Source organism: Magnusiomyces paraingens (genome assembly GCF_902498895.1).
Source record: "Magnusiomyces paraingens strain CBS 517.90 genome assembly, contig: contig3, whole genome shotgun sequence".
NCBI classification, from domain to species: domain Eukaryota; kingdom Fungi; phylum Ascomycota; class Dipodascomycetes; order Dipodascales; family Dipodascaceae; genus Magnusiomyces; species Magnusiomyces paraingens.
The window spans coordinates 4264973-4288248 of NW_022474069.1; the positions used below are offsets into that span (position 1 = coordinate 4264973).

General features: G+C 29.1%; 2 protein-coding genes across 2 annotated transcripts; both read right to left on the reverse strand.

Annotated features, from left to right (window-relative positions):
• Positions 1-5496: 5496 nt before the first annotated feature.
• SAPINGB_P004608 (uncharacterized protein) lies at positions 5497-7100 on the reverse strand (the record flags this gene model as incomplete). Its single annotated transcript, XM_031999323.1, has 2 exons — positions 5497-6984; positions 7044-7100. The coding sequence occupies 2 exons, from the start codon at positions 7098-7100 to the stop codon at positions 5497-5499; spliced, it is 1545 nt and encodes a 514-aa protein (XP_031855214.1).
• A 9345-nt stretch (positions 7101-16445) lies between these two features.
• On the reverse strand, positions 16446-17627 carry SAPINGB_P004609 (uncharacterized protein; the record flags this gene model as incomplete). The annotated part of the gene is made up of 1 exon (XM_031999324.1): positions 16446-17627. One exon carries the CDS (start codon positions 17625-17627, stop codon positions 16446-16448), a length of 1182 nt encoding a protein of 393 aa, XP_031855215.1.
• Between the last annotated feature and the right edge of the window lie 5649 nt (positions 17628-23276).

Below are 23276 nucleotides of genomic sequence, written 5' to 3' on the forward strand. Positions count from 1 at the left end.
ATGGATATGCGTGTATATAATAATACAGCAGTAGCTAATAGCAGCATATGCGCAACAGTAGCGGTAGCAGCAGTAGTAGTAATAGTAGTAGTATTAGTAGTATTAGTAGTAGTATTAGTAGTATTAGTAGTAGTACTAGTAGTAGCAGTAGTAGTATTAGTAGCAGTAGCAGTAGCAGCAGCAACAATCCTGCCATTTTTTTTTTTTTTTTTGGGAGGGGGGGGAGTTCACGGAAACTATGCACAGTTACAAATAAAGAAATTGCCACGTGATTGGGTCGTTAACACTAAGTTGAAACAAAAATAAGAATAAAAAAATAAAAATAAAAATAAAAATAAAAATAATTAATTAATCATATCATGATGATCATCATGATGAGATTAAAGATAATGTTAATTATTAAAAAAAAAAAATTTTTTTTTCCTTTTTTTGAGAAGTAAAATAGATTGTTCAATATAAATATATGTGTGTATCAGAATATCAACATTACAACCGAATGATTTATATGTGGGAAGCAAAAAAAAAAAATAAAAATAAAAATTAAAAAAAAAAAAAAACATGTCATGATGATGATGAATCATATCAGTGGGTCGTTTAGAAGAAGGCGATGAGGGATGTAAGGGGTATATACATATATTTATATACATATATTGATGTATATATATATATACTAGTAATATAAGTTGACGAATCAGGGCCAAAAAATAAAAAATAAAAAGAAAGAAAAGTGATTAAGTAACTAACTAAAAAAAAAAAGTAACTAACTAATTAACAAACTAAATAATTAACAAACTAACTAACAATATGGGACTTTGTAAAATACAGTCAAGGGTTTTTGTTTATTAAAAAAAATAAAATAAAAAATAAAATAAAATAAAATAAAATAAAATAAAATAACGGTGAAAACCGGAACCCCAAGTAGAAAGTAAACAAAAAAATAAAATAAAATAAAATAAATAGCTCAACAGTTAACAATTGTATGATTTGTATTTATTTTTAGAGATTAAAAGAAGAAGAAGAACCTAAGTGGATAAAAGACAAAGAAAAGAAGAAGGAAAAGAATTGGAAGAAGAAGAAGAAGAAGAATAATAATAATGAAATTGAGAAATTAAGGGGCAAAAAAAAAAAAAAAAAACAATAACAATAACAATAACAGGAAATGAAATGAAATGAAATGGAATGAAATGGAATGAAATGAAACGAGATGACTTTCTTTGTTGTCAGTATAGATACTATCACAAGTCATAATAAATGAATTTCAAGGTACCTACGGAAGCATAGAGCACATATCAAAAACCTTCCTTTTTTTTTTTTTTTTTTTTTTTTTTAACGGTATTTGTAATTGATAATAACTAAAAATTTTATTATCAATTTAAAATTTATTTCCAAATAATACTATATATAGTATTATATAATAATAATAATAATAATAATAATAATAATAATAATAATAATAATAATAATAATAATAATAATAATAATAATAATAATAATAATAATAATAATAATAATAATAATAATAATAATAATAATAATAATAATAATAATAATAATAATAATAATAATAATAATAATAATAATAATAATAATAATAATAATAATAATAATAATAATAATAATAATAATAATAATAATAATAATAATAATAATAAGTTAACTCATGTTAAAAATTTAACATTTTGTTAAAATAACAAAACTTAAAAAGTAACTATAACCCTTCCCACCTCCCCTCTAAATTTTTGTTAAAATGGTTAAAATAACAACAATAGTTAATTAATATCTTTAAAAAAAATTAATTAATTAATTAATTAAACTGACATAATTAATATGGGTTAGGGTGAAAAATTATGAAAAAGAAAATAAAATTTAGATATTAAGGCTTATAACTTAAAACTTAACATTAAGCTATCTAAGGTACAAATTTTTTTTTTTTTTTTTTTTTTTTTTTTTTATTCTATCAGAAAAAAAAAAAAAAAAAAAAATACCCCTAGAAATTTTTCAGTGAATTAAAAAAAAAATAAATAAATAAAATAAAATAAAATTAAAAAATTAACAGGAAATTTCACCTTAACTAAACCCATCTTTCCAATCACAAAAGTTTTTCAACTATGCTTAACCCAATGGTTTGGATTGTTGCATTATAAAAGTTAATAGTTTCTTAATTTTTTTTTTTTTTTTTCACACACAGATAATATTTTATTCAAAAACGGTTAACTTTTAAAATCGCTAAAGTATTTAGAAATAAAAATAAATAAATATATATATATATATATTTCACAACTCTTCTTCTTGCTTACAAGGTAAGCTTAAGTTTACCTTGGTTGCTTGTATCTAAACTTGAATTTCTTTTTAATCTTCCAATTCCGTAACTTTGGATCTCATATAAATACAATCTAACCCAAATTTATCTTCTATTTCTTTTTCTTTTTTTTTATTATTATTTTTTTTTTCTATTTATGTATTAATTGATTCTCTTATTCCTATATATAACCTCATATTTTTTTTTATAAAAAAAAAAAAGAGATCTAGATCTAGCTTTCTTTAAAATCAATTTAAAATAATTTTTTTTTATTTTTTTTTTCTTTTAATTAATATTTCCTATTTCCTATTTCCTATTTCCTATTTCCTTCATTGGATATATTCCCATAGAAAAAATGTCGTATTTGTTTTCTTCTTTTAGATGCATAGAATTAACTACTGAAACAGATCCTTTCATATCTATCAAAATTGATATATTTCCATAATATTAATTGCTTTATCTCTTCTCTCTTAACCCCTTGCATGTAATTGACCTCATCAATCATACATTATTATAAATAATTGAGTCGCTCTGTAAATGTTTCTTCTTAATTTTAATACTACATTTAAATAAATTCCTTTTCTAGTATTGCAATTCTATACTTGCTCCTGCAAAAAAAAAAAAAAAAAAATTATAATTATAATTTTTTTTTTTAAATTGGTCATCATTATTAAATAAAAAAGTTTTTAATTGTTATAACCTTTGAATAAAAATTCAAATAAATAAATAAATAATAATTCGTATCATATTTATGCAGAAATCAAATTCTCTTATTAATTAAAAAAAAAAAAAGTATTTTGGTCACTGTTATTTTAATTAATTATTCCTTTTAAACGTTTGTATATACTACATATATCATCTTTTCCAGTAAAAATTTGTTTTTTTTTTTTATTTTTCATCTATTTCCCTTTCTGCAACTTTCCTTTAAACTTATGTTAGTTTAGTTAAAATCTATTTTTTTCAATCTAACAGAGTTGCCCTTTTTAAATTGTTTTTTTTTTTTTAAAAAAATGAAGATCTAAAAGAAAATAAAATACAGAACTACAATTCTTTTTTTAATATATATATAGATTCTTTAAAAAAAAAAATTAAAAAAAAAAGATCTTGCCTATGGAATTTCTTCTTTTCTATTATCAAACTAATCCCATGCTACACTTCCCCAATAGTGACTAGAAATAAGAAATTCACGGCAATAAACTAAATTCCTAATTTGCCTTTGTTATAGATCTTCCACGATCTCACACTTATACGCTCTTTTTATATGTACAATTATAAGCATTTTTCTAATATAAAAAAAAAAAAAAACAATTTTTTAATCAGCCTGAAATAAACCGGCCGTTTAAAATATTTGTAATGAATTTATCTATATTTGTATTTGTCTTTCCTTATAGGGTCAGTATACGTATGATTCTTGCTTCTTTCAATAGCAACCTTTTTTTTTTCTCCCAAATATATTTCTCTTTCGTCTCAAAGAATTTCTTAAACTTTGTACCAGTAATGACTTTTGCAACCACCGTTTTTTTTTTCCAAATTATTGGCTCGTTTTTATTTTGGAAATTTATATTCTCTTATACCTCTTTGTTTTTATTTGCAAATGGTATCCTCCTCCTCTTTAAAATTAATATATAGAGCTAGCCTCAATTTTTTTTTCCATCTTTAATGCATTCTTTAGTATGTAAGCTATATATAAGCTTATATATAGCTTAATGTTTGAATATATTCAATATAATATATTTAATATTTATTCAAGTTTATCCGAATATTAAAGAAATCTCAGCATTTGTTGCTGTTGCTGTTGCTATTGCTGTTGTGTTTTGTTTTGTTTTCTTAAAACAATATTGGCAATTATTGACATAAATTAATATTATAAATTCACATTAAAAGATCCATCCGAACAAAAGAAAAAATAAAATGTTCTTTATTTGGCTTTTACCCAAAAAAAAAAGGGGAGCTAGTAATACAGTGATAATCATAATACTCCTAAAACTGCTTCTTTTTTCCATTATTAATAATTTGAAATAGTTAACAAAATAGGTCATAGTTTATGGTTAATAAAAGTCTCAACTCACAAGTCTCAATATTTTATCATCTTCTAAGGTTTACTTGCTTGCATGCTTAACTTTTCATTCTTTAAAGCATTTTTTGCATATTATCGTGGCTTCTTCTTTTTTTTTTTTTTTTTTATTGGTTTCATCTAAGAAATAAGGGATAAAATGGCATTTTTGTTAAATAGAAAGTCTAGATTGGAAAAAAGGATGTGAACGGTGGTGCGCTTTCTTTTTACAAACTTCACAAGCATAAAAGATATAAAAAAGAAAATCAAAATCAAAATCAAAATCAAAATCAAAATCAAAATCAAAATCAAAATCAAAATCAAAATCAAAATCAAAAAGCTTCATGGGTAGTTAATGAATTTCTCAATCACATGGATGATGCTTCTAGTTGTTCCTTAATTTAATGACAAATCAATTCATCCCTTGCTTAATTTTTCTGTATTTATTACCCTTAAGTCCAAATGTTTAAAGCTCAATGTATGCTTGCTGTTTGTTAAACGAATTCAATACAAGAGTGTCCTGTACTTGCCAATAGAATCTAAATATGCCAGGTGCCTTTTCTTTCTTTCTTTCTTTCTTTTATTTTTTTTTGTGCATTCATGCGCCAAAATTCTTACTATAGATTGAGCTAATCATTTAAAAAGAAAACCAAGCAGATTTCATTTAAAGAAACAAAATTAAAACGAAATGACAAAATACTGAATTAGTTAACATTAGAATACCTTTTTTTTCATAAATGATATAGAACATGAAGAAAAAAAAATGAAAAGCCTTTCACTTTTTGCCAAAATGATTTAATGGTTTCTTTTTATAATACCATACTTTACAATAATTAAATGAAAAACTTTGTCATTAATAAAACAGTGAAATAATCTGGATGAAATTAATGGCCTTATTTGGAGAAACTTTGGAACAAAAATCACAATCTTGAACTCAAACACAACAAAACCACCCATAATTTTTTGTCATTAAATGATGGAAACAATGGTCTAAAAGATATAATTAGAAATCTTGAAAGTTTGCTATATCAGATAAATATTCCAAATAATACCTTATAAGAGAAAAGTTTAAAATGAACTATTAATTAATTTTTATACCATTAATACTATATGCTTGCATTATAGTGAAAAAAAAAATAACCCTTTATGAATATTTCACTCCAGAAATGGGCCCCTTTAAACAAGCGTCCTTGCTTAGCACGCCAATATGATTTGCTTGCAATGTATCCTCAAATCCCATACCTTCATATGCAGGTTTAATGATAAATGATAATGGCAATGTAGAATGGCCTAACCCCTCATGGTACTCATGGAGAAGTGAATAATAAGATGGGATTCCTTGGGGAATTTTTCTCAATACAGTTCTAGATACGAAATATACTAAAATTGAAGCACCCGCAACTGCACAAATGGTAATTATGATAGGTTGAACATTGTATCTTAAACGGCCTGAGTAAGAGTAAAAAGTCGAGTCGTATCCTTCAATAGTGTAACCGGTCGCACGCTGCAGAGGTCCATACAAAAAAGGACTGATTTTAATATTTGACACAATTGAATAAAATCGTCCTGGAACTCGGATATTCATGCTGCTGTTGGAATATCGATATACCGCTAAAACAGGTTGTGGGTCTGGTGAATCTGTTTGAATGTCATAAACAAGCGTTCGCACTCGGTACTTGAGCTGTGTAAGTAGTACACTTTTTACAGGGTTCCGGTAGCTCATAATAACCGTATTATACGAAAACCATTCACTAGAAGACGAATCGTTTTTCATCACAGTAAATGCCAGGCATGGATTGTTATCAGTTTCGTTATTCACAGAAACAAGAAAATCTTCCAAGCCAGTTTGAATTGTTTGATAAGGGTAATAAGCGTAACTTGAAGTATCATTGTTAAGGATAGACCAAACAATTGGATCAGAAAAACTTGTGTTGTACAATGTAATTGAATCTTCAAAATAACTAGGCTGAACCTCCGAAGAATCCTTTTTTAAAGTTGACACAGAGAAGCTGGCATAGGATGAACTGTCATACATAATGGTTGTTGCAAAGATTTTCTTTTCATCTGGTGCCGTCATAAACAAGGTATAGTTTTCACCCGGATACCCCACAAAGTCTGGATTTAAATAAGTATTAGTGAAGTTAGTTGGCTGTGAGCTGGAATAGTTTAGTTGAGTAATAAATGACACAGTTGGACTAGAAGTGTACATTTCTTCACTAAGAATTTGGCAAATAGGGCGGGGAATAAATGGAACAATGGGTGAGAAAAATCTATGAGTAACAGGGCCCGCTTGCATCACTGTATCAACCCACTTATTCTCAAGTCCACATGTCACCTTGGTTCCATTATCAAAAGTGTAGTTATAAACTTCAGCACCACGCAAAAACCATGGATTATAAAAGGCTGACGAACTTTGAGTCAAACGGCTTTGATCATATGTCTCTGTGTAATCAGAAGAAGTATAGTTGACATTCAGTTCATAGTAAAGGTTTTTAGGTGAAATTCTGTTATCGCCTTGAAAAAGTTGATAGTTTGTATAGTTTTTTGATGCTTCACTAATTAGCGAAACCAATGTTTCAGGCTCGGGGGATGCCAGATAAGAAAGTAACAAGACAAGAGCGGTAGGCCCGTACTGTACCAAAGCCAATAAAACGAAAAAAAGCATAGTGACTCCCACGTGAAGCTTATTACCTTTTGGGAGACCTGATAAAACTGTTGGACCTCCTTCTTCCCCAGGATTGTATGCATTTTGTGTGATTTTTACTTCTTGTAGTTTTGGTTCTTCTGGTGGTGGTGCTGGGTAGTCTGATAGCAAATAGCTTTCATCTTTTTTTCTCAATTGGCGTCTTTTAATCTCCATATATATGGTACTTAAAAAAGAGCTGATTGAGCAAAGAACAGTTGCCATTTGGGTAGCAGGATTGTCAAAAATGGAAAGAAAGTTGATGAGCACATAACAAAATATCCAGAAAAGAACGTTAATAATGGTAAGCAAAAATTGCAGTAAAACTTGACTATAAATTTCAATCATGGCGTAGTTTTAGCTATTTTGATTTTTTTCATCAAATATTCGATAGTTAGATTTAAAGAAAATGAAAATGAAAATGAAAATGAAAATGAAAATGAAAATGAAAATGAAAATGAAAATGAAAATGAAAATATAAAAGTAAAAGAAAAAGTAAAAGAAAAAGAAAAAGTAGTTTATTAAAAAGAAGATGTTTGAAAACAAAAATATGTAAATTTACATTTTTTGTTTTCAATTAGCAGCTGAATTTCAGCTGCTAATTAAATTGGTGGCTTACATCACCCCATGAATCCACTTCATTTCAAAGTACATACGTCGCCTATGTTCTTTTATCAAAAAAAAAAAAAAATCAATCTTAATGAGCACCTTCAAGTAGCTAAAATATGTTCATATGAAAACTAAATTTATAAAGAAAAAATAATATCAAGTCTATTGATTTGTTACTATGACAAAAATTAGTTTTTGGCAAATGATAAGGTGAAAAGGTTATTTAAAAACTTATAAAAAATTCAATCAATTAAGAACCTTGATCTTTAAAGAGTTGCTTTTAAAGTTAAATTTGACTTTATGTTGAAATAATTTTTACATGGGCCCCTCAAATGAAACTGTTACAACCTTTTGTTACAAACTTTAATTGTTGACGTTCTCCAGATTTCTTATTTAGATAATTATTATCTAGATAAGAAATCTGGGAAGCCTAATTAGGTACTCGGTCAAACCACCATGTTCTTACATAATTTCAATAATATCGCCACTAGATTGAAGTTTTCATTGGAGTGACAATTACAATATACCTATTTCAATAGCCTCAATAGATCTAGTGTATTTTTAGAAATAATTTGTGTATTTAAAAGATACACTTTTATAAATCAATCAATTGATATGATCAACCAGTCTTCTCAATTCATAGTATTTTCAAATATTATAAGTTCAACCAAATGTCTTGATATAGATTAATGAAATCTCTATTTCTCGATTTTTTTTTTCAAATAAGATATCATGTCAATTATATTATTAATTTCATTTTTTTTCATCTGCCCACAAAAATTCCTTTTTAGATATGAAACCGATGTTGGAATGCGACTGCTTTTTTAAAATAACACCATTTTTTTTATTTGTCTAGCGACATTTTCAATTAAAGTTTGAGCTTCTAATGCCCTTACTTGAACCTGAACTTAACAAAAAAAAAAAACTTCAGTCGTAAACAAAGTTATAATTATTTCTCCTTAAAATAATTTCGACAACTAGCTTGAAAAAATACCTCAGCAAAGAAATAGAATAGCATATAGCATACTTGTACCTACTGTGCTACGTTTTTTAATTGGCTCCAAATTATCAGCCAATAGATACCTCGCATTTTAAAGACAGAAATAACATTGATAGTAATAAACAAACTGAAGCCTTAATTAAGTTGTTCGGGAAAGTAGATCCTTCCCCCAAAACCAAATGGGTGGATGTTAGAAACTAAAATACTTACGTATAATAAGGAGAATGTCACTGATAAAGAGATATCATTTTTTTTTTTTTTTGGCCCAGGATGTGCTTGATTCACGTTGTACTTGATAAAAGTTTATAAATAAAAAAATACTTTAAACTGAATGCATAAGCTTAAAATTTAAATATAAGCCAATCTTAGCCTCATACCATAGGGACATCATCCAGTTTCTAGGTAACCTCAAACAAAATAATGTGATGTGTATCGTTTAGATGATTTTACTTTATTGTGAGCCGAGCAGAAAGACCAATGATCCGGTACTAAGAAACTAATTACTTTATGAAAACAAGTAAGATATTTTGAACCAAAGTTTTGGAATCTGAAAAGTTTTTTGGCTTCAGGTTGGCATAAATACTTCCCATAATTTTGGCTTCCTCCATACAACACCCTTTTCAAAGGTTTTTTTCAAATTGGTACTCAACAAAATATTTCTAACGATATAAACTGCTTTAAAAATATATTCATAATTACGGTATCATTTTAAAACCATTCTTATCTTTATCTTCATTCATGAATTGAGACCTTCATGTATTATCTTACTGTCAAATCTATTTCTATTTTATTTTAATGACCTTAGTCACAATAGTCAAAAAAAAAAAAAAAAAAAGAAAAAAAACCCCCAAAATATTCTGTGATATCAAACCTATTAATGTTAAAACAAATTAACATTATTAAAACGTCCAATATCAAACAACAAACGAGCTAAAAATGCTACGAAGTTTTAACACTTCCAATAAAAATAAATTCATTAAAGTAATCAACTTGTCTTTTGGGAAGCATATAACACTGGTGAAAAATGCATTTCCCTGCCACTTTTTTTTTTGTGAGGTGTGGAGTCCAGGGGGAAACATTGTTGTACAAGTAATGCTTTCCCTATCTTTATCAAAATATCTAAACTAGTGCATATACAAGTTCTTCTCTCTCTTTTCATCATTTCATTAAAGTTCACAGAAATAAATCACAAAAATTCATCCTTTTATAAATAACTAAGTGTGTTTCGAGATAGCTAGTGTTTTTATTGTCTAATTTATACAAACTAAATCATGAAGTGGCTGAAGTTTTCTTAAAAATAATTCTTTTCTCTTGAAGATGATCAATTACAAATAAGAATTTAAGAGAAAACTGATAATATGTATCTATATAGAATAACTATCTATCTTTTAGATATATTGGTCAATAGCTCATTTAATCCATATTTTTAATACCTTCTTTACCTTATCGAAAACAAATTACCTCTTCCATTGATTATTAACTGCGAGAAATATCCTAGTCTCTGTGTTGAAACCTTCAAACCTTTTCTATTTAACCTAAATATGATTTTTTTTAACCTTACACTATTGCCTGAAGATTGTTTCTAAGTAATACTTTTGTTATATTTTGTACCATAATTAAATGGCTCCGATACTAAGAATCTACAATCCAACTTCTCTCTAAATATTCAGTCTGCTTTCTATGTATTGGGGAATTTATTCCGCTATTGGAACTGACTCAAGAAGACCTGTGGAACTCGTTTCCCGATTTTGAAACACACCACTAAGTTGGATGGGGTAATCGAATCATCGTCTCACTTCTAGCCGTGGAGACTAGAACAATAGTCGTCTTACTCCGAAAACACATGTCTATCTTTCTCACCATATCATACCTCAAGGAAAATGTATCAGAAACAATATGACTTTGACATCTTGGTTTTTTGATACCAACCTTATCGAGCTTTCCCCCGGCTTTGTGATCTTTTTTGCAAGTTCTCTTTTTTTTATATACGTTTTCGATCCGATATATCGTGTCCGGTATTTGCTATTTGTTTAAAAAGATCTGAGTAGTCATACCTATCGTATGACTCCTATCCTTGATTGTATCTCGGTGGTTCTTTTCTTCATCAGCCAGCACCCAGTATCATACCCATTCTTGCCATTTTCTTTTGAAATTCAGCTTTCTCTACTGTTAAGAAATATGGAGATCTCGAGACCAGAAAACACCCAACAGTTTTTGCTCTTTAAGTTCCCATTTCGTCAAAAGTTCTTGAAAACAAGTTTTATGGACGGCAATTACAAGACTACTTTTGCCCTTTCTCTGAAAAGATGCATCTGTTTTACAGGACTTTGATGCTTATCGAGAACACTACTAGTTGAAGCAATCTTTTTGGGGAAACCCCGGGGTCTTGAGGTCCTGTTTTTCTTCTCGTCTACAAAAACATGATCATTCTTGTTACTTTGCTAATAAAAGGTTTTTTTTGGCACTTTTGTCACTTTATACAAAAAAACATTTTCACATATTCCAAACTTTAACTATCCTCTGTCTGCCATTACGAGGTCCCAACCCTTTTCCCATGCTAGCTCTTAGCTTCCTTTACAAAAGTTCCTAAAAAGGCTCTTTTCGTCATCGCTGCTGTAGCTCCATCTGAATTTCCTGTAGTCATAGCTCTGTCCTCAGCGTTGTTATGAACATGTCGGTTCTCCAAAGAGTCATGCAGTTCTGCCTTTCACAATCAAAATTTTGTTCTTGCTTCGCTACCGCTGCTCCGTCTTTATTTATACTGTTTTTTGTTTCTGGCGACTATTATTTAATGCCATAAAATCGAAACTCACTACCTTGTCTTTACAGATACATTTTTAAGATTACTTTTCAACCAGTCACAAATTTTTAATTTCTCAATTTTTTTCTTATTTTTTCTGGCATCTTCCTTTTTTCTTTTCATTCTGCTTCCTTTTCTCGTTCTACAAATAATACACTCTAGATCCACCTTATTTCTCATATTCTTTTCTCAATTTGCTTTGATATACATACTTACAACCCAATGATTTATAGAGCAAGTGATTCAGATACTCCTTAAACTTCGGATGGACCCTTTCTTCCCCGTTAATCCTCACTGTTTATTCAATCTGTTTAATTTAGTAAATTATATAATGATGAAAAGATTGGCTTATACGATGAGAGTAAAACATGTTTAAGGCACGGGTGTCCTAAGAAGTGCATACTTGGCGCGTCAAAACAACTCAATGAGAAGAAGAATTTTCGACACTTCTAATACCATCATTAGGCGAGCCAAAAAATAAGAAGAGCAACAACATAACTCTAAGGATATCTATTCTTTGAGATCATGTGGATAGAAATGCAATTTCGACTCCTAAGATTCTTGAGAAGAGACAAGCTAATATTGACTAGGTATTTAGTGTTAAGGCCAGAAGAATTTCACTTACAATCCACTTTTGGGATTTTGAAACTAATGAAATATAGATTGCTTCAAAGATCAAGAATTTTGTCTTTCTTCCTTCCAAATTTTCCTATCTTCCAGTCAAATCACCCTTGAGCGCCGACGTGCCACAATTTTCTTTAGGGAGGTTACTGTCTTTGTTTCATCGAGTACTCTTTCTAGTAACTTTTCTTCTTACAAGAAACACGAACTTGTGTGTTTTGAATTATTCTAGCAGTATATTTTCGTTATCAAAAGTTAGAATATTGACTACTAAAGAAAAATCTTTAATGTTTAATAGTTTGTTTGTATTTGGTATTTTTTTTATTCAAATCTTAAAAAACCAATTTTAGATGAGATATTATTAATGTAAAATATTTGTTATTTTTTTGTTCTCGAATTCATTCCGATGAATAACAATGAAAGTGGTGATCTTTTAACGGCAGGTTTGTTTTAAAATAAATATGGGGTTATCATGGTAAGAGAAATAAAGGTATTTAGTAATTTCAAAATTGAAATATTATTATAATAATAAGTATTTTTCTTATTGTAAAAAAAAAAAAAAAAATTATTATTTCAACTTTAAAGTTGAAAACTGAGCAATAGGTATTCATAAATTTTCTATATTCTTGGGATATTATAATTATACTATCAAGTAAAGATGAGAAAATGGATATCAGGGGAAGGTGTTGCTTTTTTATGAAGATTACAGTGTTTTGTAATGAAATAAAAAAATAAAAAAAAATTGGTAAAATTAAACTTTTTACACTTGTTGTTGTTTGAACTTGAACTTTTTAAGATATCGTAAACAATAACCAAGAACTATGAAGTTATATGAAATAGTTGAAAAAAAAAAAAAAAAAAAAAACTTGGCAAAAAGCTAGCTGTCCTTTAAATATTTATAAGAAGAAAAATAAAAGTAATTTGGAAAGCTATCTGTGCCAAATTCATTTTCTTTGTTTTTTTTTTAGTAGTTTATATTTTGTGGGTTATATATAGGCTTTGTACCATTAGCCGCATACACCTTCAACCGATACCAATACTTTTTTTTTTCTCATTATCGGTATTTTAACCAAACTTGGAACAACCGTTTTAAATCCATGTCATTTCAAATTTAGGGCCAAAATGTTTTATTTTTTATTTTATTTTTCTTATTCTTAACAGGTTAAGGTCAACCAATAACACTTTGTTACGGTAGTATCATCATTATTTTTTTTAATATCTGTCAGGAGTTTTTTTTTTTTGTCTATTAATAAGAATTAATAACTCTCTATTTAAGAATATATGAATAGCAGGTTTATCTGACGTTTGTTAATCAGCTTGACTAATCAAGCTTTTGATGCTTTTTTTTTTTTTTGCTTTTTTGCAACATGTAAACAAAAAAAAAACGGGGATAGGTTGCGGTGTTTTATTTGGTTAGTTTGTCCGTTTATTTGCTATGTTATAAACAAACAACACTTTTTCTTGTTTGTTTTTTTTATTCTTTGAAATTTGATGCCTGACGTTTGTTGTACTTATATATTGATCATTCCTTTCATGAGTTTTTAACACATTTTTGACCAGGTACTTGGATTGGTTCAGCTACAACCCAAGTTCAATCACTTAAAAAAGAAAAAAAAAAATAAATGACTCTGTAGAATTTTGTATATCAATTTTTTGTTTTTATTTTATTTTATTTTATGGTTCGTAATCAAAAAGTTTGTCAAAATAAAGTTGATTCCTAATCTTTATTTTTCTTTATTTCTTTCTTATTTTAGTCATTACTGCGTAGTTATGATGATGAAGATTGTCTGAATAGGGCTACTAAAGAAAAAAAATTGATCATTCATCTATTTATTTTTCATCTTCAATATCTCTTTGCTAAGCCTTTCTTCAACATTCCTTTTTTTCTTTCTTTCTTTTTTTTTTTGAATAATCACAATTACAAAGTCTAATGTTTGAAAACTAGGAACTTGATTATTAACGGGTGACTGAAGAGATTCCAATTATAGACAAGTCAAGGAATTTATTTCTTTTTCTTGTTTGTTTGTTTGTTTTTAATAATTATATTTGACCATTATTTAATCTTGAATATCTTTTTAAAAAAAATTTAAAAAAAAAAATTTTTATTTTTCCTTGCAATCCTAATTATGATATATCTCCACAGCCCTTTTGATACTTTATTTTTTTTTAGTTTCTTTCTTCATTTCTCCGATATCACTTTACTCCGTTTCATCGGTTCAAAAAAAAAAAAAATTTTATTTTTTTTTTATTTTCGTGATACTTTTACTAAGTACCACTAAGGTTTATACTATAATAATACTATCATTTGAAACAGTGCAAAAAGTAAGTATCTATATGTATGTGTTTACTTTAAAAGATAAATAAACCTCTCCTACCGTCCCCAAAAAATCATAAAAAAATGCCTCTTTTTGGTTTTTTTTTTTTTTTTTTTTCTTTCTCTTTCTTTCTTTCAATTACACATTGATGCAACTTATGATGTCAGAGAAACGCCTAAAAGTTCAATTCTTAAACTATTTTCCCCTTGATTGATGTCATTTTCATTACGTTCTTCGTCTTATATTTATTTGATAACCTTGGTGCATTGTGTTCCGTATTTTCGTTTCTTTTTTAAAAAGAGGGGGGGGGGGGGGGAGAGAGGGGGCTGGAAATATGGTGGTTTGGCAACAGAAAAAAGAAAAAAGAAATTAAAATCTTAAAATGTTAAAATCCCTGGAAGATCTTTTTTTAGTTCTTCTGAACCTTCGCTGTTCATATCTGTTTAGATTAAAAAAATATATATATATATTAAAACTTCAAATAAAACAGCAAAATAATAATAATAATTTTATTATTGTTTAAACGAGATTCAAAATAATAAACAATCCTGTTAACATCGTATAGAAACTGAGCAAATAACCAATCCCATTCAAAAAAAAAAAAAAAAAAAAAAAATTAAAAAAATAATGCCTAAAAATAAACCGACACCAGCAGGATTTGAACCTGCGCGGGAAATCCCAACTGATAATCTCGAAATTCATTCGAGTCAGTCGCCTTAACCACTCGGCCATAGTGCCAATATTGCTATATAAATAACACTAATGTGACATGTATAAACCTTTCATTCAACTTTGGTGATTTATGTAAAAAGTCTGGTTAGTGTTTTGGAAAAATTAAATTTGTTTTACCATAAATTATACAGTTTTTGATTTCCTGAAGAAATCCTTTCCCTAAAAGGGAGTTTACAGAACAGCATACCCCTCCTAGTCAATCCGGACAAACTGGAGAAGCCGACTCTTCCGTTTGTTGTGATTGCGGGCTGCATCTGATTGCAGGCTGCATCTGTAGGGTGGTGGAAAAGGGATTAAGAAATATTCGGGCGTCAATGGAGATACATAGATAGATCAAGTGGGGGGATAGATCGGGTAGGTTTAAGACCGACAGATTAGATGTCCCTGGTCCTTGTAAGCCGGTATCAAGACCCAAGTTCCGAAATATCCGAGACGGACATATTGAACAAAAAAAAAAATTCTCGTACTGAAAAGGTACATCCATAAGACAGCAAGTCACCGAAAGTTAGATTATTAAATAAAAAAAAAAAGGGTAGTATAGTTGATGATGACAATTTTGAAAGTCATGCTGAAAATCCATCCGGCCCATTTTCTATTGTGTTTCCTAAGAAATCGCGCTAAAATCATGAAAATGTCTTAATTAACTACAGACCTGTCTTTAGAGTATGCAAGTATACCTCTTAAAAAAAGAAGATTTGAGCCGCACATATCCGTCTTAACGCACTTATTTGGAACAGAAACATTAAATTTAAGGATATGATTGGCTTATTTACGAAATTTTCTACAAAAAGAGAAATATTTCTATCACGATGATTTAATTTTAATAGTGCACGCGCATATTGTACAGTTGAACTTTAGGGCATAGAGGATCCACTAATATATCCGGAGCAGACGACTTTTCAGTGTTATATATATATATAAAAAAAAAGGGTTACCCTTTTTTTTATATACTACATTATACTAAGTATAGTTATAACTAGTAGTTGATTATGACAATTTTGAAAGTAGTAACTTACTTGTCACATTGAATTAAAAAAAAAAAAAAAACTAAACAAAATAGAAATACTTAAATGATTTTTTTACCTTAATTGTGATTTTATTAATGCTATTACGCAATAAAGTCTATTAAATTCATCATTCTCAAGTTTAAAAAAAACCAATTGTTCCAATTTTTAAAAAAAAAAAATGAAAAATGAAAAAAAAATAAAAATAAAGAAATTTTTAGTGTGCAAAGAAAAGCAAAAACATTTTCAGAAAAAAAAAAATTTTTGAAAAAAAGAACCAAACCCCTATATACAACAAATTCCGTTTTTTTTTTCATTTTTTAATCCTGCTAAGTGCGCCCGTCGTATATACCACAGTATTTTCCTTCTGCGTCCAAAATCAAAGCAAGTTCATATTCATCAATGTCAAAAGTATCCAGCTGGGTTTCCTTGTGTTTGTGAACTAAAAACAGGTCCTGTCGAGGAACATTAGGATCCTTGGTAAGAGCTTCTACTACCGAAATTTCGCCCTCAAGTGCATCAACAACAGGACTTGTTGCAACCAAATACCGCGAGTCGACAATGGCCCATGGTTTACCTGCACATGATCGCAGAAATTGGACTTCAGAAAGATCCTGTGCTGTTTCAATCTGTGCAACATTTCGCCATGGAACGATTTTGCGTTGTATTGAATGCAATCTGCGTTCTTGAGCCAAATCGTCATCCTCATCATTATTGCCATTGTCATCTTTAGAATCAGACTTGCGACCACCCTCCTTCTTGAAGTCCTTACCAATGGCACCACCTGGATGCCACCGCGCGAAGCTGCGACTACGCTGACGCACATCTGCTTCAAGCATTTCTGCCAATGTTATGCATACTGCGTCACCAACAGCAAGACATGCTGTGGTAGAGGTTGTAGGAGCGGGAAGACCATAGACTGCCTTTTCAGATAAATGAGTTGGGATATGAGCTGAGAGAGTAGCTGAAGCATGAGCAGCAGCTAATGGTGAGTTTGGAGTATTTGTAAGACAAAGAACCGGGATACCTGCAGGAATGTGTGGGACAAGAGCAAGGAGTTCTGGGGTATTTCCTGAAGCAGTAATCATGATGATTGCATCAGTGGCTTTGATGACACCTAGGTCACCGTGAAGAGCGTCAGAAGGATGTAGAGGGGCAGCATGGATGCCTAATGAGTTTAGTGTAGCGACGAGTTTTTCAGCAATTTTAAAACTTTTTCCCATTCCGGTTATGACGATTTTGCCATTTGAGAGGATTGCATTGTGAAGGTACTGAAGACTGAGGAAAAATTGAGACTGGGTGTGAGAATCAGCAGTGTAGAGACCAGCGATGTGCTCAAGCGCCTGCGCCTGTGCTCTGAGCACTGTCTGTGCAGTGGCCATGATGGAGGATGGGGTAGTTTCTGATGGAGGAGTGATTGGAGTGACGGTTGAGCTTGGAGCCACAATAGAGAAGCAGTTATGGGATGCTGACGGAACAGCGGCGTTTGGGTTTAGAAATGCGGTGTTCATTATATAGATATTGGGTATTAAGTGAGTTATATATATATATGTACTATAATATAATATATAAACTAGAGGGAGAATATTTTAATTTAGAATAGTTGAATAGATGAAATGAATGAACGTTGGGTTTGTTAAAATGGAAATAATATAAAAATAAATAAAACAAATAAAACAAATAAAAAAATAAAAACCAAGTCTTTTTTTGGTCTTTTTATAAAAAAAAAAAAAAAACTTTTTACCACATAAAATGTAACTTTTCGGAAACCTTCGGTGATTTGGGTTGTTAAATGAAATGTCATTATGGCTTCCTTTTAATTTTTAAAAAAAAAAAAAAAAAAAAAAAAATTAACCAAAATGATGACTCAGCTGAAATAATAAAAATAAAAAATAAAAATAAACTCCTTTCGGTATTTATGACTAAGCATTTTTAGAGCAAAAGTTTTGTTACAACATCCCTTTTATAAAAAATATATATAAAAAGAAAAAGAAAAGGCGCTGTCATTGATTAAAAATTTAAATTTTTAAATTTTTAAAAAAAAAAAAAAAAAAAAAATATTAAAATTTAAAGGGCCTTTTTTTTTTGAATAATAATAATAATAATTAAGAAAAGACCCAGATTGCTCGTGTTTTTTTTTTTTTTTTAATTTTTGTTAATATATATACAAAATCCTACGTCAGATTTAATAATAAATAAAAAAAAAAGAGCAAACTTCCATTTTGCTGGTTTTTTTTTTATATATATTTTTTATTTTTATGTTTATAATTGATTGAATATATTAATATATTTTTATCAAATTGTTTAAACAATATTGTTATTTAACTTCAATTAATTGAAGTTGGCCGTTGAAATAAAAAATAAAATAAATTTTTTTTTTTTTAATATTTTTTCTAAGCAAATCGTCATCGTTTAAAGTATGATTTTCTTATTTTGATAATTTACAATCATGCGGAGGTCCGGTGGGAAACCCGATAGAAACCGACTTCGGATATCCGGTCTTTGTTGACTGCTTCTTTCTGCTAGTACTGCCACTGCTGCTTTTTGATTCTGATGTTGCCACTGCTGCTTTACTCTCATGTGACAACAACAACAACATCATCATCATCATCATCATCATCAACACAGCCTTTTGGGTTATTTTTTTTGTCTTTCTTTCTTTCGGATCTCAGCCACGGACCGTCCCGTGACGACACACAAAAATTGCAAAAAAAAAATAAATAAATAAATAAACTCCCCAGCTTTGGATTGATTGTAATCAGTGGTAGTAGTAGTAGCAATCAAGTTTTTTCATATTTTTTTTTAAGGGGAAACCTGACTTTAACTGAGGTTTAACTGAGGTAGTTATCATTTTGCTTCTAGAAGATTTTTTTTTATTAATTAACTAGTCATAACGGTCTTAGGTATAAATAACATTGGCTTTTTTTTAAAAAAAAATAAACAAAAATAAAACATAAAGACCGCTTAATAAGGATTTGTTTTGATTCTGGAACTTAGCAACAGTATCTCAGATAGTTTTCAACTATCACTAATATCGGAATAACACAGTGTAAAATAAGATATATATTGAGAAAAAAAAAAAGAAAGAAAAAAAAATCATTATCATCATCTACAACAATTCCAATCAAAACCATCTTTTAAACACCTTTTTTTTTTTAACCTTATCGTCTTTTGGTGCCCACCTCATTTCTAGCCACGTGTGCTTGGAAATAAGATTTTATGTTCCTTAAGGAGGGTTTCCTAGTTTTTTAAAAATAAAAAAATAGGCCTCTAAATGAAAATATTTGTTTGATCAAGCATTAACCACTTGAAATTTAAAAAAATCTCTTTAAGTATTCTTTTACTATATAACTTACACTCTTGCCAAACAAAAAAAAAAAAAAATTAAAAAATAAAAAAAACAATCTTTTGTAAGATTAAGCCTAGAAAAAATGAAAAAAAAAAATTTTAAATAAACATAAATATCAATATTAAAATTGGAAAATGAAAAAAAAAAAAAAACTTAGATTTGCCACACCTTTATTTCAAAAAAATTTTAAAATAATAAAAAAAGTTACTCCGACACGGGGAATCGAACCCCGATTTCCACGGTGAGAGCGTGAGGTGATAACCATTACACTATATCGGATTTCTTACAAACAAAATTTTATAGTTTGTTTTGTCGTGATTTTCTTTAGAATTTACAATTTACAAAATATTTTTGCACTCTCAATAAGGGAAAGGGCTAGATGGTGTAAAGGATAACACGTTCGCTCAAAAGCGGAAGATACTGGGTTCGATTCCCAGAATACCCCCTTTTCCTGAGGATGTGTACGGGAGTATACACCTAGACTGAAAAACCATAGGCTACCCTGGTTACAGGAATGCCGACTCTTCCGTACAGTCTAAATAGCCTGCAGGTGATTGCGGGCCGTATCTCTGGCGGAAGACATTAAGAAATACATGGGCGTCCGTGAAGATAAGTGGAAATGGGTTGGGAAGGTTTTGGGACCGACAGACTGGTTCTCCCTGTTCCTCGTAAGCTGGCATCAGGGCCCATCTTCCGGGCTACCGGAGACGCACAGAACAGAAACCACCCGTGCTAAAAAGGTACAAATGAAAACCGGCAAGTCACATAGTCAGACAATAAAAGGATAGCGCAGATGCTGATGTTATATAGTTCTATAACCCTTGAATAAAAACAAACAAACAAACAATTGCGCTCTCAGAAACCCTTGAATAAAAACAAACAAACAATTTGCACTTCCAGCGTTGAAATGTACTGATAATCTTTCCAAAATTGTCACGGGAGTGATCATGAAGAAAGATAATCGAAGGATCTTGAGTAATATTACTCAGTTTCGCACAGGCCATGGCAACTTTGGCGCATGGTTTAAAAAGTTTGGAATTGAAAAGGATGGTTACAACTGCAAATGTGGAGAGCTGGGACCAGTTCATCATATTTTGGTTGAGTGTCCTTTGCTTGAAGATGAAAGAAAAGGATTGAAACGGATATCTCCAGAGATGGACATGTCGACTCTCTTAAACAGTTTAACTGGCTTACAAGAGATTGTAAGCTTTATCTCTGCTTGGAGGGATTAAGAAATACAAATACAGCGTTGATGAAGACAAGTGGAGATAAGTTGGGAAGGTTTGGTTATTTTTAACCCCCTTGTTCCTCGTAAGCTGACATCAGAACTTATTTTCGGGCTGTTGGAGATGCAATGTTGAAGCCAAAATGAAAAGATATATATACATATATTCATATAGTATGGACAAGAAGGATAGCGCAGATGTTATATGATTCTATAACCCTTGAATGAAAACAAACAAACAAATTTTGCATTTGAGTAATTTCAAGCATAATTTTATTAAAAAAAACCAAATATAGGTTTTTTTTTTTTTTTCAACATAGCTAGAATATTATCAAAACTAACTCTATTAATAAGCATTTGTTAACATTGAAATGAGAAATTATATCAATTGCAAAGCCAATAAATAATTGTTTGATTCTTATCCTCATCATCATTATCTTTATCTTTAAATAAAAACAAAACAAAAAAGCGTATATTGATGTCATAAATCTCTTTTTTTTTTTTTTTGCTATCCAAAGCCATGGTAATTACACTAAACTACTTTTTTTTCAACCATGTGGGTTCTTTTTTTTTTCTTTCTTGCTTTCTTTAAACACGTTATTACACAAGATCGGCCCCATGTTAATCCAAACAAATAATTCTCTTTAAAATTCAGTGGTTCGCTACGCTCACATCTAGATAGGCGTAGCTTTCTAATAATTTGGGGGGGGTTCCCCTAAAAATGTACAATACAATATGTTTGATTCAAAAAAAAAAAAAAAAAAAAAAAAATTGGGTATGGTTAAGGATACGATTACATAAAGTTAATACCTAAGTTTAGTCAGAAAGGATTAGAATTCGTTCAGAAATGTAATATAGAGAGATGTTTATCAATGTGTGGCGCATGGCTGTGAGGAGGATCTTGGAAGGGTTTATTTAAAAAAAAAAAACCAAAAAAACCAAAAATGCAAGCAACAGCGGATAGAAGTATATTGTACACCCAACGGAGCCCCGTAATTTTTTATTCAATCGGAAATCCGAAATAAAAGAGATTAAAAAAAAAAAAAAAAAAAGATAATATCAAGTGTTTGATAAATTGAAAGAAAGAAAAAAGAATACTAAATCATTTGATATAATGATTTAAAATAAAATGGTCAACTCAATTCATCTCCGGTTAAGTAATTATTACCAGGTTTTGTGTAACTAAACTTGAAATGTAACAAACAATATATATATATATACATACATCAACACCATCTACATTCCAAAATTTGCCATACTTTTGGGTACATGTGAGATGATCTCATTTTCTAAAAACATTGTGCCACAGCCACACACATATTTTCGGATTCTCCACCAAAAAAGATATAAAAAAAAAGAATAATAATAAGTACTGGAGCTCCATAAGATTTTTAAATCCCCCCTCACCCAAGCCACAATTTTGAATAGAATAAGCCACAGAAATTGGCTACTGAGAGGTCAAATTTTTAGCAAAATAAAGAGAGAATCAAGAAAAAAAAGAAGAAATGAATCTTTTTTTTAATAAGAAAAGAAATTTAAATTAAATTAAATTAAAATTAAAGAATTAGGGATATAGAATAAAATATACAGTTTGATTAATATAGAAGAAATTAGGTTTCAAGATAAATATAAAGAAAGAAAGAAGTTTGAAGGAAAGAGAAACAACGTTTGCGAGAAAAAGAAAAAAAGAAGTTAAAAAAGAGAGAAAAAAAAAGGGAAAAAAAGAGGGGTTTATATAAGAAAGCTTAGAAAAGTGAATGGATCTTTGATTAATATGAAATAAAGCAAACAAAAGGAAATATCGTTATTATTGGTCATTTAAGGAAGGTTTATGGGGAGGGAAAACCCCCATTTAGAAGAATAAAAAAAAAAACAAAAAACAAAAAAAAAAGACTTGAGAAAGAATTTACAAATGTTCAAGGTAAGTTTTGTAAAAAAAAAAAAAAAAACGTAAGAAAGAATTGTAAAAAAAAATAAAATAAAATAGATATTATTCATAAGAAACTTTAACCGGATTAACAATGAACTAGAAAAAGGGGAAATATTTATAATAATAAATAAAAATAAAATAAAATAAAAAAAGGGACGTTTGATTTCTGCAAGGGACAACACCTAGTTAAGTAAATAAAAAAAATTTAATAATGGAGGGAGAGAGAAAGAAACTACCTGGTTGAGTAAATAAAAAAAATTAATAATGGAAAGAGAAAGAAACTACCTGGTTGAGTAAAAAAAAAAAAAAAAAAAAAAAAAAGAGTATGCAATGAAATCATTAATCAGAATCAGTTTATTATAAATTTCTTTTTTAGGAAATGGGCGTAACTGAGGTACTTCTTAAGATACTTTATTGGTTTTTTTTTTTTTTTTTGAATCATAATGAATCATGGTAAGGTACTGTTGTACTAAGGTGGTAAACAATTTTTTTTTTTTATTTTTTGGTTTTCTGGGGTAATTTTTACGCGCCACACTAAATAAAATGGGGGGGAGAAAAAAATAATAATAATTAAGAATAAAAGTAGTAAATAGTGCCCATAAAAAAAAATTAAACTTACATTCTACTCATACAAAAAAAAAATGATAAAATTTTTT